We start from the raw sequence: 20,216 nt of genomic DNA on the forward strand, positions 1-20,216 counted from the left end.
GCTAATGTTATTATTAACACCAGCACTATCGTTCTGGATAAAAGCAAGGCTGTGCCATTGTGTAAAAAGAATATATATATATATATATATATATATATATATATATATATATATATATATATATATATATATATATATATATATATTTTTTTTTTTTTATATTTTTTGTTTGTTTGGCCTGTGTTTATAAAACCTGTTGAATTTAATTCTGCTAAATTAAAAACTGATGTGCGTCTTTGCATACTGCTCCATTTTGGTAAAGTAAAATGTCAACCCAAGCAGAGTAAAGTCATTTTTAAATTGAGTAAGTGATGGGTGAGCATCCAACTTGTTTGGCCAATCAAACATACAAAAATGATCTCAAAAATAAACACAATTCCTTATGAAGTTGGTAAGTTACTGCTGTTCTAAGTAAGTAGGAACTTTGATAAAAACCTTGTCCAGCAGCACAAACAGAAGCAAAAATAGGAGTTGGCTTTAAAGGTGAAGAACTGAAGAAAAGTTCCTTCTGTCTAATGTTTCTGGGAAACTATTTTATCCATTTATGTCTTTCTATTAAACCCTGTAATCAATTTTTAATGCAAGGCTTTCAAAATGTGGAACAAATTGTGCTATTAAATCTTGAAAAGTCTCAAGACTGAGAGGTGTAGTTGGTGGGAACAAATTAAGACTTAAAAATACATTGAAAGTCCTTTATTTAACACTGATCTTTCTTATACAGTATATCTGCGGCTTTATAAAGACATTTTTTATAATATAACATTCAGGGCATTATTCAGAGTTGATTTTACCCATTATAGGGGGAGTTATGGGTGCAGTTCTTCAATCAAAAATAGCACTCATAACTAATTTCCTTCAGTCACCATCTATTCCTTTTCTTACTTTTCCAATATGATCGCTTCATTCTGTTTTTAGTCAATGTTTGTTTTCTTCAGCTTAGATACTGATAAATTTTTTATCTAATAACAAGCTAAGACACCGTCAAGTCATGTAAGCATTCAAAGTTTTCACGCTCGTTGTTATTTTGTTTATAATTGGTCAGAGTGGATGATAAGAACCCCCTAAACAAAAGTACAATCTGACTAGTATGATTAATATTTATGCATCATCTACCACTTAATGTTTTAGAAGAGAGAACATCAATTGTGACCTTTTCAAAAACCATCACAACTGAAAGAAGATCATGTTAAAAAAATTCGGTCAGCGATAGAAATGTCTTCTTTGCTGTCCTACAGAGGATTAATAAGAACTGAGAGTATATCTAAAAAGAAGACATAAAACAGTTTATATATCATCTTACCTTTTTATGAGATGGACTTTGAATAAAACATTAGATCTAGCACAACTTCGTTTTATCTGAAGTGTTTTACTCTTTAATAACAATGATTTTGAGGGACAGGTGACTCAAATCACACCTCAAGATTGAATATTAGTTCTTTTGTTTTATGCCATTTTGACATCTAAAACACTATTCTACTGAAACTGGAAGGTTTTTTTTTCTTTATCTATGTAGTATCATAAGTAAATTATATAGCAGTGGATGACATAGTTGGCCACCTTCACTTAAATAAAGCCTTTGATGTAAGAAGCCTTAAGTTTTAATATTTCAGGAAAAGCAATGTAAAAGGCAGACACACAAATGTATTACAGTTCTTAAAATAAGCATTACAACTTAAAAGACTGTTCTGGAAATCTGTGAAGAAGTGGCTGATGACTAATAAGACAATAAAATTTAGATAGGGCTTGTTGTATATTCTCCAAAACTTACTTTGTCTCTTGTTTAATTATCTTTTCATTTATGCTCATGTAACTTTAGTAATCATGTTTACTTTTTTATTTCTTATATTTCACATTCTCAGCTTGTCAAGGATTGGAATGATATTACGTTCCATTAAGTGAGGAACATGTGAATTATGAACTGATGCACATTGTTCCTTAAAAATATTTAAAAAGGTTAAATATGTATCATTCCATAAGCTTTAGTGTTGTTCTTATTTATCATTTTTGCCCCCAAACTTTATTTAACAATGGCTTTTCATTAGAAATTGCATTGACATGGACATTTAGACGCTTGTTGCAGTTGTGGATTATATGCAGTGTATTTTATTACAACACTGAATAGGCGAGCCACAGACCTGATCTTGGTGCTGCACTTGTCAGAAGATATTTATAACGGCTATTGCTTTATACAGTTTGCTCCTGGTGAAAATGATGCTGATATTCAGTGACCTGGTTGTGGTGTTATGCTCTGGAGTCCTTTTCTGTATAAAAGGCCCTTGGTTACTTTTTTTTTTCCTCATTGGTGACTTTAAGGTCTAATTTTGGAAAAGGGGAAAATATCCTAAATAATCTTTCATTTTTAAAATTATAAATCATGAATAGATATGAATTTGACTTCTGTCCTAAATCTTTTCCTGTTTGTCCTAATCTAGTTTCTCTAGTGCAGGTTTTCAGGGCACAACCATTTTTATATTCACACCTGCTTGCAGGTCACTTCCTAGCCGACCTTCACAGCACATCTTTGGATTGTTAAGAGCTCCCCAGAGAGCAGTACACACATATGAAGGCATCATGTCTTTTTTAAAAGTCCCAGGCAAGCAGCAGCTTCACACTGAGGACCGGGGATGGTGCTAACCATCAAGACCCTGTACTGCCATGAAACCCTGAAAGGAGGTCAGTCTGACGTCAGGACCTGCTCAGCTGAATGAAACTGTGTGCCATGAATTATATATGAACGCGAATAGAGTCTCCGAAGAGCAGCTGTCTCAAAGTGTCCAATGAAATATAAGTATACATTGCAGCTTTCCAAAACAAAAGCACCAGAAGAACAACGTACAAAAGGTTTTGAGTTCTGTAGAAAAACAACAATCCGGTTAAAGTTTGACCAACACCAACATTCTGAATCTGATAAAGACTTCTTCAAAGTCTCGCTTTAGGAAGCAGGTGCCATCAAAAATAGTTGTAAACCTAATGGAGCTTTAATAATTCAATGATATGAATATTGATGACTATCTGCATAACCTAAAAAAGAAAACACCAATTATAGAACAATTCATCATAATTAGATTTTTTTTTTTAAATCATACAAAACTTGCCAATAACATATTAAAACACCTCAATCAATATGCTCTTGCTGTTTTGGCTATCTTTTAAAATGCCAGTTTTACTTTTTGCATGACATTACTGACCATTTTTGAACTGACAGGTGAACTGAATATTTGTGTTCAAAAACACGAATGTCAAGCTGCCTGGAGCCTCTAAGCTTTCAGACACGACAAGCAAAATGCTTATCTTAATGCAGCTTTCAGGGTCCTGCAGACAGATAGCCTATTTTTATATTCCAGTTTATCTATCTCTAATGCATACACAATAAACTCCATTATTTATCAAGCCACATCTCATATGCCATGCACAGCGGCACAAACACTGTCAATAGACAGCAAAGCAGGGGGCCTAACCTGATATGTACCTTTCACATCCAGCTGTTACACTGTAAACACGCAGAATAATATCAGATTCAGGAAATGAGAGACACGTTTCTAACAGTCAAGAATGTACTATCAACTCGAGCTCATCTATCATTAAAGAGAGTGATAAAATCTTCAGGTGAGAGAGAAAGGGCGGAGAAGGTACAACGTTGAGAGTGTGTGGGAGGATGTGAGAAACACAGAGGATGATCTGGAGGATGGGGAGAAACAGGAGCGACTGAGTGAGACGACCAAGCAGGGAGGCTTGTGAAAAACAGAAAGAGACAAGATAGAGGAAGCTTGAAAAAGAATTTCGAATAATGAAGCTGTGCGGAGGATGATGAAGATGCAGCAGGAGATGAATTGGACGGAGCGTGATTTGCTCTTCAGCTCTCTCAAGTCGTGCTGTCATGGTGTTTGTTACACACTTGGATGTTCGACACCTTTTCTTCCTGCTTGTCTGTAAGGCTTTATGGCAGTTCCTACTTCTGTCCCACATCTCCTCCTGCTCTCCACCCCTCTTTTTCTCTTGCAAAATCCCGTGGCCAGAAGCCAGACAGCTGTGGCTACAGACTAACTAATTTACACCTCTGACAGATTTAGGTATAAAGAAATATTTAAATTTCCCAACATTCTTTTTTGATATGAAGTAAAATTATCATTTTGGAATGGCCCAGCCAGCCTTGACTGCAATTTGATGGAGAATCTATGGAAGAGCTAAAGGTTGAGTTGATGACAAGGAGTCCTTCCAACCTCAGAAACTTGGAGCTCAAAATACAGAGTGGAAAGATTACTGACCAGCTTGATTATTGTAACAAATATATCTTCTTTGCTGACTGAGAAAAATGTAAATAGATTCAATATATCAAAAACAAATATTTTTTATTCACACTTTAACATTTCTGAAGCAAAAATTGAGAGTGTGCATTGCATCTCAGACCCATCAAGTGCTCCACATTTACATAAAAAAAATCTAAGAATAATCCCTGAATGCTCCAAGTTCTTGAAGTACTTTCATAAATTAAAACTCAAAACGTTCTTCAGAGTAAAAAAACAAAACAAACATATACTGTAAGTTCAAGAAAATTACTTTGCTGCATAAGATTATCAGTGACAGCAAAAATGATTCCATGACGATAAGTATTGCAAACTCAAAACTGATTCAGAATGGTTCTGTGCATTCAAAAGATATCACACACTTATTTTCTGGAAATTATTTGATACATAATGCCATCTCAAAAACAGGAGATGGCAACCACAAGTTCAGTTTGTAAAGCACTGTCTAGTTGTAAGCTTGAAATACATTGCAAAATTCAGAATAGATGAGATTTTTGGCGGGCTGAGAGGAAGCTTAATATGATACTTTCTTCTATTTTTCTCCTATAGTTAAATTGGATCAGCTGGAGGGTCCCTGATAATCAACATGCCTGCACGCGCACTGCGCCACAGGTGAGGAGGTATTGTGCTGCTGCTGACTGATCTGTGCATGTTTCTGTGGGAGTTGAAACGATAATTGGTTTTATGAGCTCACATTGTTGGAAAAAAACAAAACTACCCAGGCTGGATGCAGTCAGAGGAATTTCTGCACCCACAATTGTGTTTTTATCTCTGATCATTTATTTTTTGTTATTGTGCATTAAAAAGACAAAAAAAGTGTGATGGTTATGCTTTGGAAAAGTGGAAAACACGGTTACTAGTTGTGACTAAACAGAAATAGTATTAATTAATGACAGATAATTAAATGATACAGAAATCTAAAGAACTCTGAATGCTCACAGGGTATATATCAGAACACAGAGTTTAACATTAGCTATTTTAACATAGTGCACTGTGATTCCTGTCTGCATATTGTATTTGTAATAAACCATATTTACCATTACATATGTATGTGAAATTATATCTAACGCAAATTAAAATATGCTTTCCAATGAGATCTGTTTTCAAAACAATGATAAATATGATTAATTTTCAGTACAACTGCAAATGCTAATATTTACAGAACCATTTATTTTCTTCTTTTGAAAATGCTAGCTAATAGTGTGTCAAGTGGGATTGCACGTTCCAGAATATTTTAGATATGTTTCACAAATAGATCCAGGCATCCAGGTATAACTTGTTGAATAACTTGGAGTCACATACCACTAACATTTTGTCAGGGTACCACTGTACTCCTTCAAGAGCCACCAGGAGAAATAGGAAAGCAGCTGTAATGTAGGAGGAATCATCTGGGCAGTGTTTTCTTTAAGCCAATGTTTCTGTCATGGTTCCACCATATCAACTTCGCAATGCCTGAACTGAGTGACAGACAGGCTTAATTTTAAATGTATCATAAAACTATTTTGTCATAAGTCCATCTAAATGCTTTGTACTGCCTGTAAGATACTGACTACATGTGATCAATCTGAACAACCCCAAGTAAATGAATAAGGCAACTAAAATAAGGAGTAAAGAAAGCAAAAGATCTGATTTCTCAGAAAAATCCAAAATGAATGACATTCTGAGTGTATGTGCCATCAACAGACACACAATATTTCAAAGAAACTGAGAAACAATTGTAGCAATAGCAATAAATGCAAGCTAAAAAGTTAGGTACCGTAACTTACCAGTTTACGTTGACACCAGGTGCAGATCCCACATAAAGCTACGAGCCAAACGGCACATACTACGACTGCAACAGAGAGCAGGAGTACACTGAGTGACACAGAGCCTAAGAGGGAGAGACAAAGACCAAGAAGACAAAGACAGATATAGGGGAAGGTATTAGTGCATTCCATATAACACTCCAAATCTTTAAAGTGCTCACATATGAACATTCGGATGTTAGTGAAAGTCATATTCGAGGGATATTCAGGATCAACAGCTTCTCTCCTTCCTTCTCCATTCAACCTTGTCATCTGGCATCTTTCATCAGTAAGAGAGAAAAGTAAAAGCAGTGCGGGGGGAAAAGACATAAAGGCAATGAAACAGCTTCTTGCTCATGTTCCCTGCATGTATCAACGAGAGATGCGCACATGTCAGGGTGAAAAAATATCACGAGGCCAGAAGCCATGCAATTACCAACCTCCGTTTTCTCTCTATCTCCAAAATCCCTTACAAACTTTGTTCTTGTCTTGACAGATGATTTATTTTCCAGAGGACACTATTTTCAATTTCTATATCTTTCAATTACTGCCTCCCAAGCGTGACATTCATTCAGTTATTTGCTAAGTAATTCAGAATGCACAGGCAGAAAAGCAAAACAATGCTGACAATGAGTTAATAACCATCACATTCTTTTCTCTCCAGCACAGTCTATAATTATTTTTGAGATATTCTCAACCTGAAAATAAATGCATTTCTTCTTCACCTCTAAATAATAGCTTTATGATTTTTTTTTTTTTATTGAAATTTATGGATTTTATTTGTGCTGCATTTTATAATTGTGCATAGAAGGGTGTTGGGAAATATTCACCTGTTATGTATTTTGGTGTAGTTTTTTTTAAATTGTTTTTTGTTCAATATGTGTTGATGTTGCTTTCTGCCCTCTAAACACATTTGTTCCTAGTTAGAATTTTATGCTGCATACCGGTTGGAAAATTATGTAGTATCAGGTCTAAACTAAGCAAGATGGATTGAAAATAAGAGAAAAAAAACACCTAGCATTCAGAATCTGATAGAAGGTTTGTGAAGGAGAGGCTCACAAGTTCACCTTTAAAAAAGTAAAATATAAAATCCATAACGCAGCCTGTACTGGGGTTTGGCCTTGTCGGTTTGTTCACCAACCATACCCACTTCATTTGCATAATCAGATCTAACCTCTGTGGGAAGAATTTAAACAAGTGAAGTTCTCACAAAAGTAGATATAAATGTAAATATCCAACTCCATTATGCAGATGACACATCCAAAGAGCAGGAACAGATGGAGGTCACATCTTGCGGTTTTGGATTGGCCCAGATGCAGATACCAGCACAGAGTTCAAATCAACCTGCTTTGGAGCTGCTCTGCTGGTGAAATGCAACCCTGCTCTGAAAATCTTATGAGTCATCTGTTTTATGTAGGTTTTCTTTTTCTTACTTTGTTCTGCTTAAAGTGGAGGAAACACATGTGCTAGAGAGTGAATATCCATCAACATTTTAACAACTGTCATTCATTCATGAATTGCCTTGTGTCTGTGAATTTGTGTCCAAATATTTTTAAAATGGTTTTGCAAGACACTTGTCTTTGCAAACAATAATACCGGCTTTAATTATGTGAATGGGATTTTTTTTGTATATCTCTGTTTGGCTTGTTTACTCATTCACTTATCTTTTTATCTTTTCATTATGTTCATTACCTCTCCAGTCATTTTACATCCTGTCCCACACTTATCCATTTTGTCATTCCCAATCCCAACTGTCCAGTTCTCTTAACCTATTCCCTTTTTCACTCTCCATTCACTCATTAACCTCTCCAGTTTATGAAGCCGTCCAGTTTTGGAGTGGACTGCTTAGCTTGCTCTGTTTCACTTGGCTTTCCAGCTATTTTCCCTGTCAGATCATCTGCCCTGTTTTGATTCCCAGCCCAGTTTTGGACTTTTTCTCTTGGCTGGTCCCCTTTGCTCTGTTGGCCTGTGATTTCAGTCAGACTGCTGCCAATCCAAACCATCCACCACTTCATTGCTTTTCAGTTTCATTGTTTCCTTTGTTCCTGGAAAGCTTCCAGTAAACATGAACTAACAGACCTTTCAGATTCATCACATTCAGATTTTTATTGTGTTATAACTAGTTTGAGACAAAGTTTTGACTGAAAAGATGTGCATTTCAGGACAAACTAATACCTGCCCCAAAGAAAAAAAACACTTCCCACAGAGCCTTTGTAATGCTCACTGTCTACAGAATGAACATTTTAACATTTTTTTGATTAAAGTGTACATTTCCAGCATTTTTTGTACTCCAAAAAATATGCAGTGATGCAATCTGTGGTCAGGTCTGTTGAGATATATCTTGCAATGAATAAGTAAGTAAAGTGTTGATGTTTTTCTGCTCTGGGTTCATAGCAAACATAGACCCAAGATAATGGATAGTTCATTCATCCATCAGCAAGGTTTCATAGAAAAAGTTGATTCTAGTCAACATCTGTTGTTTTGGCAATGAAACAAGTGTCACCAAATATATTAGTCAAAGAGAGGCTACATTCTGATAAAATTACAGCGTATGAAGCCTCAGAGCAAGTGCACAGAAAATCAAAATTAGAAGGGATTTTTTAAAATGAAGGACATGTTAACTCACTTTAAGAGTTAAACATCAAGCGTTCAGTTTAGTCACTGAATGCTTGATGTTTGATGTGCAACAAAATATCAAGCTTTATGGCACTTGATGTTGGTAATTTAGATTACTGTAGATTTCGTAACTCTGTTTGGTGGCAACAAATTCTACATGAGTCATTTATGGCTCAATAAAAACTGTTTAAAAAATGAATTTTTTTACAAAGTTTGAAAAAAATCTGAGAAAAGACCAACATAGCAAAACTAAAGTTATAACAAAATGAAAAATGCGCTGTAATAATTCAAAACAATAAAAAAATTTCATCTGTTGTTTGGAAAGAGATTCTGATGAAGTTATCTGATGTAAATAGAAAACCCAAATTAAGGTTCTATCTTTAATTAATTCTGCAAACATGTTAGAAAACAGCAATAGTAATATGATGGAAAATTTTAAAACTTAATAAAATCAGTTCACCATTGCTACTCTCATCACTTAAAATAACAGCTTTGTACTACAAATCTTCATAATCTGTTTCAAATTGATTGTTATGACCAGTGGCCTTGTATGTTTTCTTTTTCTTTTCCATTTCTGTATATCTACAGCTTTCCAACCAAATTGACTGCACTGGGAAATGGATGCAGCCATCATCCTCCTGTGCTATGCCCTGAGGCCTACAGCAGAGCTGATTGGCTCACCAATTATCAGCTCCACCAATCCCTGATGAAGCCTCCCTTTTTAAACCCAAGACTTCCTGGGAGAAGGTGTGGAGGATTCTTTGTTCAGACAGCTTGCCACTTTATTGGGTGTTTGACTGCTCTAAATAGCTTTGTCTTTGTGAGTTTTTATAAGCTTTGATAGTTTTTGTCCTTGTGGGGGTTTTGTGTCTCTACTAGAGATTTGTTTTTTGTTTAACCTTGTTTTACCTGGACAAAAGGTGCAGTTTTGCTTTGTTACGACTCTGATTGTTTTGTGGATATTATTTTATTTAGTATTTTTGGTTATAAGACCCTAACTTTTGATTGTAGTTTTTTTTTTTACTTTTTTATTTTGTTAAACCCAAACAATAAACCCCAAACTGATAAACCTTTAACATCTAGGTTTCTTTAATGTTACTTCTTCTTCCCCCTGGTCGTAACATTGATATAACTTGTAACAGAGAGAACTAAAAAGTTAATATATGTATTCTCAGTATGATTGTGCTTAATTTAAGTTTACCTTTTCAGTATTTGTTTATGTGAAAAACACTATGTCGTCTTTAAACAGTCCGTGCTGCAGTGATATAATCTCAGGTCACGGTAGGTTAAATAAATGTGAATTATTTCCTGTTAAAAGACCTGCTGTGCTGTTTAGTTTCACACTGTGAACTTCCTGTGGCTCCCAGTGTAAACAGAGACTCTTTAACAACAGCTCAAGCATTCTTGCTCTTTTCTTCTCTCACTATTATAAATATTAGAGTGACTGCAAGTGTAGCCTGCGATCATTTATAGCATAGAAGCAGTTAATGCACAGTTGCGTTAATGCTAAGTTTTTGGCAGAGGTGCATTGCTTCTCTGTCAAATGCTTCTTTTTTCTCCCATCTTTGTACTGATAGAGTCTCCTTCAAAGTAATTTTCACTCACTGTAATAAAACAAATTATTGGAGTTGCTTACATGAAAAATGTCCCTAATAAACCTGCTGTTGTCCCCCCTCGTTTACCCAGCTACTCATTACAAGTCGGCTCCTCCTCTGTGTTACCTTTGATGAATCTACACATCATGTTTGTTGGATTTCTTACAGATGGATGATCTAGAAAATGGTCTTGGAATAGTATTTACAAAAAAGACAGATGACAACTGAGTAGTCAGGAGCAGTCAAAAACTGTATACATCTATCAGTAATGCAGACTGACGTTAATGTGTTCAAGCTGGATGCTACCCACTCAGGTAAGAGCTTAATGCAAATATGCTTTTAGACTTTTTTCAGCACTCTTGTATAAAAAATAAGGTGATCAATATTTAAGAACAAAAAGCAGAATCTGACAATGGTGTGACCATCGGACACTGGCAGCAGTAGATAATGTAGATGTTTCAATTACATGGAGCATGACTATCTACACAAATCAGAAGCTGAATCCCAATCAACCGGATATTACAGAACTGCAAAAAGATATACAGCAGGAAGAACTAATTGATGAAGCTTTACCAGCAGACAAGAACACAATCCTTACTGAAAAAAACACATACTGAATCAGCAGCAGGACCTATCACTGGAAAACAAGTGAATCCATATAATGTTAAAAGTGATGGTGCTATCAGTTTTGATTGGTTCACTTGGAACCTGTTAGTGTAAGAAGTTATTTTTAGTATATTGATTATTTCATTCCAGTTTGATTATTATTGTGTTCCTCAGTTTCTTATTTTGATTACATCGTATTTACTTTAGTTCACTCTTTTCTCAGTGATTCTAGTTTATTCTGTTTATTTACTCCTTGTCTTGTTATAAGTTACTCTGAGCTCAGACTATTGTTTCAGCTTTCACACTCATTATACCTTGTTATATTGTGTTCCCCAGTCATTCTCCCTGGGTGTTTGTTCCTGATGCTTTTTTTTTTGTTCTCCTCTGGCTCCCTGTGCTCCCATGGTTTTTTGCAAGGCTTTTGTCCTTATTTTTCTATCAAATCTTCAATGATTCTCCTCATCAACACAACATGACACAACCATCTTAAAGAACACAAACTCGATCTACCTGACAGCATTGGAGGTTCATAGCCGTCGGCTGTCCTAGAAACAACCGGAGTATTACAGAAAAGGCCTTACGTGGCCAAGGCAGGCCTTAAAGGGCCTAGCAGAACATCACAGGTCTGCTGAGAATTTTGTAATAATAAAAAGCGGAGAATTTAAGGTGAACGAAGCTAGTCATTTTTATTTTCCATGGTGCTTTAGGACCAGTGAAGAACATTCTAAAGATGCAAATCTCACTTTTGACGTCCATAAGCAATCTTTCACAGAGTGAAAGGCATAATGAACTTCAAATTATCTTTGCATTAAACATTGAAGTTCGTCAATTTCCAAGTCTTGTTAAGTTCTGCTGGTTTTGGATCATACATACACAGTAAATAAAAAAGGTCCACATAAAGAAGCAGCAAAAACAAAACAAACAAACAAAAAAAAAACATCAAGACGTTTCATTTAAACTATATTTCCATGTCATGCAACCTGCTTCACTGTTAAACACAAATTACACCAACAATGTTTGGGCCTCCATTTTGAAAGGTTTGTTTGACAGTGAAATGTGTCTGTTTGACTGTTTCTTTGTACCTGCCCATGTTGTTTCAATGTAGCATATTATTGACACAGCGTCAAGACTGGCCACTGACCGAAGACTGTAAACGCAACAAAGGATGATATAATGAAAAGAGGAGAAACTGACTGGAAACACAGAAAATCTAAAAAACCTAAAGCTAAGGATTAATACATCATAGTAGACTAAGAAATAAAAGGCACAGAATCGGACTCAAGTTCTCCAAATCTTTCCTCTGCACTTCTATTTTGAGAAACATCTGGTGCAGTACAGACCAATGTGGATGAACAACTGTATCTAAACATCACAGGACAGGATTTCATAGAAACTTGCAAATTATTGTGTCAAATTCCCACTGGGCAGTCCAAGTGCCATCAATGGTACTTGTCCTACATGCTCATTGTTTTCATTTTACTACACATGCAAAAAAAATAAAATGTTTTGAATACTCTGAGCATTCTACAGAGCACTATAGACAAGTTTGCAGTTCTGCATAGTTAGAGCAGGCTCCCACTCAAACATTCCCCCAGACTGTCTGTCCTGATTCAGTCCGTACCTTCTTCTCTTGAGGGCACCAGTATCTCTCTGTCAAATATGCCCCCTTTCTTTTTTGTGTATTTTCTTCCCCTCCACCTGCTGTGCTTATCTGTTTGTGTTTTATTCACTCAGCCCTAGGTGCTAGCTCCTGGCACGACACAGAGAATAAGCACCATTAGTCACTGGGGACCTCCTGAGGAGCATCTCTTGTTGTAGGTCAGCACAACACGGAGAGGGCCAACGCAGAGGGAGGTGACCCCTGACTGTTACGACAGACACAGTGCCAGAAGAGTGTCGACTTGTGGGAGGAAGCTGAGCAGCCAATTACACAGAAGAAAACCACAGAGCAAAGCATGCCTCACTTTAAATATTGTGACAGTATCAAAGAGCAGGATTGCATCACCTGTATCTGGCTTTTGGACAGCTGGAAGTTCAGAATGAGACATTAAAAATAAACTGGTGGTTGAGATCTGAGATAATTAGACAGCCTTTGAAATCCCAAAGGTGTTCCAGCTGACATTCTCATTAGTTTCATTCATTTACAACAATGTTTTAACTGAATACTAAAACGCCCGTTCTTTGTGTGGATGTTTTTAAAAGTGCTGCACTTGAGATTCTTACATAACTTCTGAACAACAGATTTATATGTGGCAATAGAAAATGCAACACTGCGTTATTATCAGCTAATGTAGTTCACATACAAACTAACGGACAAACGTCTGATTAATCAGATCTTGGTGGTTCTCCAAAGTGCAAAACACAGCCAACAACAGGGCATCTGCTTAATTATCTCCATGTGGCATTTTGTTTTGTTTATTTACCTCATTATTGGTAGAAAGAGGCCCCAAATTTGTCAGCACAAAACCCCTGAAACAATGAACTGCAGACAGCAAAAACAGTTCACGCCATAAAAGTGAAATTACAGACTGTTTGCCTGTCTAGGAAAGTGAAGTTGCTTTTAACAACCATTGATAATTAAAGGGGGATTGAAATGAGGCAATTTGTTGTTGAGGGTTGAGCACATGAATCTGTTTTAGTTGATGACAGTTGTGAGCTTAAAACCCAAACTGGAATCCAATCTTCCTATGAACCGTGGGGGGCGTGCCGTGGGGGGCGTGCCATGGGGGCGTGCCATGGGGGGCGTGCCGTGGGGGGCGTGTCATGGGGGGCGTGCTGTGGGGGGCGTGCCGTGAGGCGTGCCGTGGGGCGTGCCGTGGTGGCGTAGTGGATGGCGCGACCCATGTTTGGAGGCCTTGATTGCTCGACACGGCTGTCGCGGGTTCGACTCCCAGACCCCTACAATATTTGCCTCCTGTCTTCCCCCTTTCCTATAAGGGACACTAGAGCCCACAAAAATCACCTGGAGGGGTAAAAAAAAAAAGTCTTCCTATGAACCATAAAGTAAAAGTGTATTAGTAGAATTGCATCTTTCTATATTTAACTCTATTTGAAAACACTAATTATTTAAACTTTGGTTCTGGTATGTTGCTGTGGTTTATTTAGTATTTTAGTATCCAGTCATGTTCAGTCAAACTGCACTTTTGATATTCTGCTGCTTGCCTTGTATTCAGCTTTCATGACTTCTATTTTTATTGGATTATCTTGGCTATATTCAGTCATTGCTTTAGTGTTCCCAGATTGCGGTGATTCCAATTTCTTGCTAATTTATCTTTGTTCCTGCACTTGCCACCTGTTAATCACACTGCATGCCAGTAATCACCCTCCTCTATAAACTGTCCTATTTTTTAGTTTACCAAATTTATTGTCAATTCTCTACTTAATGTGGGGTTTCCTCTTTGTTTTCTGTGTCTGTAAGTCTGCTCTTGAGTTTTTATCATATAAATACCCAGTTCTCTATAAGCCTTCCAACATTTACTGTCTCTCTACATGAGTATTAACGGTTGGTAAATATAAAATATATCTGAAAGCGAATACAGCTTGCAAATAAGATGGCTATAAGAAGTATTGGCATTCAAACAAAGGAGAAAACTTTCGAATATTTGGTACCACTTGAATTAAGAATTCATTTAAATGCTAAGATCGGAAAAGGATTGCATTCAGAGTGGGATTATTTATTGGAACCGCTGTAAGATTTGAATAGTTGAGTTACTATAATGGTGGTACAAACAAATACCACATTCAATCTTATAACATTATCAGACACATGTCTTGAGAGATGTGCTCTCTCCCTGTTTTGAATTTGCTCTGTGCGGATGGAGAGGTTTTGTTAGACAATCTTCATCAGCCTTGATTAGTCTTCTTTTTGAATTTTCAGAAGTAAATAAAAAACGATGCACCGGGCTGTTCCAGCTCTCACTTTTAAAACAATCCGCAAGGTGATTACTTGTTTCAGTTTTGTGATCTGCAACTCGTACAGTAGTTATCTTTAATTTGTTTAGTAGAGTCAAATAAGAAAATATACAATTTCTATGTCAAAAAGTTTAAATAATCTGCCACTGAAGAAGTACTGTTGAGGCTTACCATCTCATTTTGGATATATATAGTTTAATTTATAACATAATAACCTCCATCCTTAACATAAATATATATATATATATATGTTTTTTATAAAGTATATTATGACTTCTGGAGGCTTATATAACCATCTATATGTTACTTTGTGAGTTTATGATGGCATCAAAAAGTCTTATAATGTTAAAGTTGCAAGAAAACATTGTAAGAGGAATTAGATTTTGAATGGAGCAGTGATAAACAGCCACGACTATCTTACGTAGATCCACCCAATACAAATGGTAGCAAGAGCCATTTGAAATAAATCCATGTGACAAACCCCTCTAGCATTCATAGTAATGATGGGCGCAAAAGAAGGAAGTCAAAAGATATTATTGTCAGAGAAGTTATTAGGCATGGTTATGCCAAAAAATTTCAATTTATATTCTAAATAGAGTGACTTTGAAAAGTGTACACATCCATTTTAATATCAAGTTTTTGTGATGAAAACCAAGTAAATGGGCTCAAAAATATGGCAGAATTTCTCTACAATTCAAATCAATTCAGCATGAAATCTATTGGGAAAAAAAATACATCCATATATCAACATACTAAGCACATTTTTAAATCATTCTTTGTATTCAGTCCTATTGAGTTTACACCTGCTATCATTTGTAAAGAATCTAATGAATCAAAAACAAAGTTCAGATATCTTGACATTCAGAACTTGCTACATTTTGTTCTTTGCGTGCATCCAGATACTCAGGCTTCCTCCCACAGACCCAACACCTGAGATGGATTAATGGTTAAAGACATATATCCCAGACAGGTTTCAAAGAATTAAAGAATCTGATTGTTTAAGGGTGTCAGTCATGAAAAGGCTGCAACAATGCACAGCATTTTACACAGTATGTTTCATTTTGCCAGGCAGTTTTAGCTTCACATTTTCAGACGCCTACTTGAAAGCAGAAGATGAGTGAGAATTTCTTCACCAGTGGAAATTATCTTAAGTCCATGTGAGATGAAAATTAAAGTTTTGGATTGTGCCAGCCAGAGTTTAGAACTAAATCTGCTAGAAAATGTGACCACATACGAAAGGGGGTGTTGGACAAGAGATGTCTACACACATGCCTTCTAAAGGTTGGAGAAATTTTGCAAGGTGAAGTGAATTATTGTCAATATGGGATGCTGATGAATTCCTAACTTTTAATTAAGACCAAATGCTGAAACTTAATTTAAAAATTGTGCAACAAGTGTTAATTTTGCCACTGCACAACTGGTATATTTCAACTTGATTTTTCTTTTTTCTTGTTGCTGTTTCTGGATTTTTTGAATTGTTAAATTAAACAGGGTATTTGTAAATATAACATCAATGGGGGAGGAAATAGAAAAAAAAAGAAACATGTGTTTAGTAATGTATGAATTGTATATTTCTGAAGTTCCTCTGATGTAAAAACACAATTAAAACTACTTCTTTATGTTGGAATGTTTGTTTCTTGGAAAGTCAGTTTTGTATATCAAAAACAAAGACATAGCACTACATCCTTTTGCAATGTTTTATACAGAAAATCTAACAAATCTAAAAATATCTCACTTAACTTTACACTGACAAAGTGTAAAGCTAAGAAAAGAAAGATCATTTTTAGCATCTTCATATTTTGTGTGTTCTTCTCCCAATATTCACATAGTTTTCTATCAAAGAACATTCCCATTCCACCTGCTCTTTATCCACCTCTTTTTCAGTAAACCACAATCCCCTGATAGATATCATCTGACTTCATTACCTCCATGCCAATCTATCGTTGTGACACTGTGTCTCTGCTACTCATTCAACTGAAACGTCAAAACCATTTGCTCTGTTGCCCATTTCGTATGTAACCTGTGCTCTTGCACACCTCCCTCAATTCCATTCACAAATAACATTTATGTCAAACAAAGAGATTTGGAAGCAATGCTCTGTGAGGATGAAAACTTTAAAAACAATCCCTCATGGGTTTTTGTCTTGGAGACTAAAAATACACTGTGTCATGCCACTGCACAAGTGAAGTGTGGCAAACAAGCTGCTGTTTGCTGTCTCAAAGGGTTGTAATACCACAGACCCATGACTGACTCATAATCTAATAAACTTGACTGGTAGGTGTGTTTATTCAGTCAAACTATCTTGTGCAGGCAGACTGTGCTGTCAGAGTGTTTCTCTGCTGGAGCGGTGATGTGTTGTCCATAATGAGGAGGATTTAGAAGTTTGCTCTGTGCAATAAGACAGGGTATGGGTGAACGGACACAACTGAACAGTCATTATGACTCACCCAGAGGTACTGAAGAGAGGAAAACAGTTGCAGGTCCTAGAGTGAGGTTAAAACTCATAAAATGGTAGAGCATTATGAAGAAAGCATGTCTGACTAAGAGCTGTGGGTGAAAATTAGCATAATAAGTAAGTGTACATGTCGTGTTCTGTGTTTTTCTGTGTGTTTATTTTGAAGTTTCCTGTGTGTCTGAGTCTCCGTGTTGTCCTGTCTTCCCTTGATTAGTTCCCAGGTGTGTCTCGTTCCCTGATTACCCTCTTGTGTATTTAGCGTCACCTGTGTGTGTCTGTCTTCGTCGGGTCCTACGTCAGTGTCAGTCTGTCACGTCAATCACGCCTGGTTACGCCTGTGTATCGCATTTAATCTGCCTGTTGCTACCTGTGTTGAGCATTAGCCTTCCGCTCAGCAGTGCTGCCAGGTCTGTGGACTGTTTTCTGTTTTTCATTATTAAAACTCCTCCTCACCTCATCTGGGTCTACTGCGTGCTGCCTCACCTCCACCACACCCGCAAATCATGACAGAAGGACCCGACCACAAACGAGGTGAGGTAGCTACATTTTTGGCCCAGTTGGACCGGGAGGTTTTCCGGGGGACGAGACTGGCCTTGGCTCCCCCCGGATTCGCTCCCGGCCGTTTTTCCCGCCGGGGAGCACAACCTCCACAGTTCGCCCGGAGAAAGCAGCGTGAGCCGCCGATGAACTCGGCCCCTCGTTGCTTGCCGGAACCACCACCTTCGCAGTTAGTCCGGAGAAAGCGGCGTGAGCCGCCGATGAACTCGGCCCCTCGTCGCTTCCCGGATCAACCACCTCCGCAGTCCACCCGGAGACAACGACGTGAGCCGCCGGTGGATCCGGCCCCTCGTCGCCCTCCGGGAACGTCACCTCCGCTGCCGGCCCCGCGGATCGCGCTGCACTCCTCCGCTGCCGGCCCGCGGATCCGCCGGCACTCCTCCGCTGCCCCGCGGATCCGCGCTGGCACTCCTCCGCTAGCCGGCCCGGGATCGCGCCGGCACTCCTCCGCTGCCGGCCCCGCGGATCCGCGCGGGCAGTCCTCCGCTGCCGGCCCGCGATCCGCGCGGCACTCCTCCGCTGCCGCCCCGGGATCCAGCGCCGGCACTCCTCCGCTCCGCTGCGATCCGCGCGCGGATCGCGGCACTCCTCCGCTGCCGGCCCCGCGGATCCGCGCCGGCACTCCTCCGCTGCCCGCTCCGAGGCGCTTCGCCGGACTTCCTCCGCTGCCCGCTCCGAGGCGCTTCGCCGGACTTCCTCCGCTGCCCGCTCCGAGGCGCCGCGACTTCCTCCGCTGCCGCTCCGGAGGCGCGGACTTCCTCCGCTGCCCGCTCCGAGGCGCTTCGCCGGACTTCCTCCGCTGCCCGCTCCGAGGCGCTTCGCCGGACTTCCTCCGCTGCCCGCTCCGAGGCGCTTCGCCGGACTTCCTCCGCTGCCGGCCCCGAGGTTGCTCGCTGGACTTCCTCCGCTCCTGTCCCCAGTAAGTCCCAGTGTCTGTCCCGAGCATCCCAGTGTCTGTCCCGAGCATCCCAGTGCCTGTCCCGAGCATCCCAGTGCCTGTCCCGAGCATCCCAGTGCCTGTCCCGAGCATCCCAGTGCCTGTCCCGAGCATCCCAGTGCCTGTCCCGAGCATCCCAGTGCCTGTCCCGAGCATCCCAGTGCCTGTCCCGAGCTTCCCAGTGCCTGTCCAGGCTTCCCAGTGCCTGTCCAGGCTTCCCAGTGCCTGTCCCGAGCTTCCCAGTGCCTGTCCCGAGCTTCCCAGTGCCTGTCCCGAGCTTCCCAGTGCCTGTCCCGAGCTTCCCAGTGCCTTTCCCCAGCTTCCCAGTGCCTTTCCCCAGCTTCTCTGTGCCTGTCCCCAGCTTCTCTGTGCCTGTCCCGAGACCCCTTGTGCTCCTCCCGAGACCCCTTGTGCTCCTCCCGAGACCCCTTGTGCTCCTCCCGAGACCCCTTGTGCTCCTCCCGAGACCCCTTGTGCTCCTCCCGAGACCCCTTGTGCTCCTCCCGAGACCCCTTGTGCTCCTCCCGAGACCCCATGTGCGCCCCGTGCGGCCCAGAACTCCTTGTGCTCCTCGTGCGCCCGCCCACTCCTGGCTCCTTGCTCCCGCCCGGACCGCCTCCGTGGTTCCGCCTCCTGCGCCGCAGGCAGCCCCGGACCTCCTCCGTGGCTCCGCTTCCTGCGCCCAGTGGCCCCTGACCTCCTCCGTGGCTCCGCTTCCTGCGCCGAGTGGCCCCGGACCTCCTCCGTGGCTCCCGCCTTCCCTGCGCAGAGTGGCCCCGGACCTCCTCCGTGGTTCCCGCCTCAGGCGTCGCGGACGGCCGCCGGACCGCCTCTGTGGTTCCCGCCTTCCTGTGCTTCCGCCCACCCAGTTGGGTTTGTTTTGTGTTGTTTTTGGACTCTGGACCCTTGAGTTTCCGCCCAATTATGTTGGGTAGTTTTTTGTTGTTTTATGGACTCTGGACCCCCCATCCAGCTCCCCTCCGCCCTCCCTCGTTGGGTTTTCCCGTTTTTGGGCGTCTGGGAGCCGCCCTTTAAGGGGGGGGTACTGTCGTGTTCTGTGTTTTTCTGTGTGTTTATTTTGAAGTTTCCTGTGTGTCTGAGTCTCCGTGTTGTCCTGTCTTCCCTTGATTAGTTCCCAGGTGTGTCTCGTTCCCTGATTACCCTCTTGTGTATTTAGCGTCACCTGTGTGTGTCTGTCTTCGTCGGGTCCTACGTCAGTGTCAGTCTGTGTACGTCAATCTACGTCTGGTTACGTCTGTGTACGTACGAATCTGCCTGTTGCTACCTGTGTTGAGCATTAGCCTTCCGCTCAGCAGTGCTGCCAGGTCTGTGGACTGTTTTCTGTTTTTTCAATATTAAAACTCCTCCTCACCTCATCTGGGTCTACTGCGTGCTGCCTCACCTCCACCACACCCATCATGACAGTACAATTAAAATCTGCGGGAGCTT

At 40.0% G+C, this 20,216-nt stretch overlaps 1 protein-coding gene across 2 annotated transcripts in view; it reads right to left on the reverse strand.

The window, feature by feature from the left end:
• syt7b (synaptotagmin VIIb) overlaps positions 1–20,216 on the reverse strand; it is a 100,672-nt gene that overhangs the window by 47,549 nt on the left and 32,907 nt on the right. For both annotated transcript variants that reach the window (XM_044100285.1, XM_044100270.1), the window contains exon 2: positions 6,071–6,174. In XM_044100285.1, the coding sequence (XP_043956220.1) occupies positions 6,071–6,174 (104 nt within the window). The remainder of the gene's footprint in view (positions 1–6,070; positions 6,175–20,216) is intronic.

The sequence above is a fragment of the Gambusia affinis genome, linkage group LG02 (assembly GCF_019740435.1).
Source record: "Gambusia affinis linkage group LG02, SWU_Gaff_1.0, whole genome shotgun sequence".
Lineage (NCBI taxonomy): Eukaryota > Metazoa > Chordata > Actinopteri > Cyprinodontiformes > Poeciliidae > Gambusia > Gambusia affinis.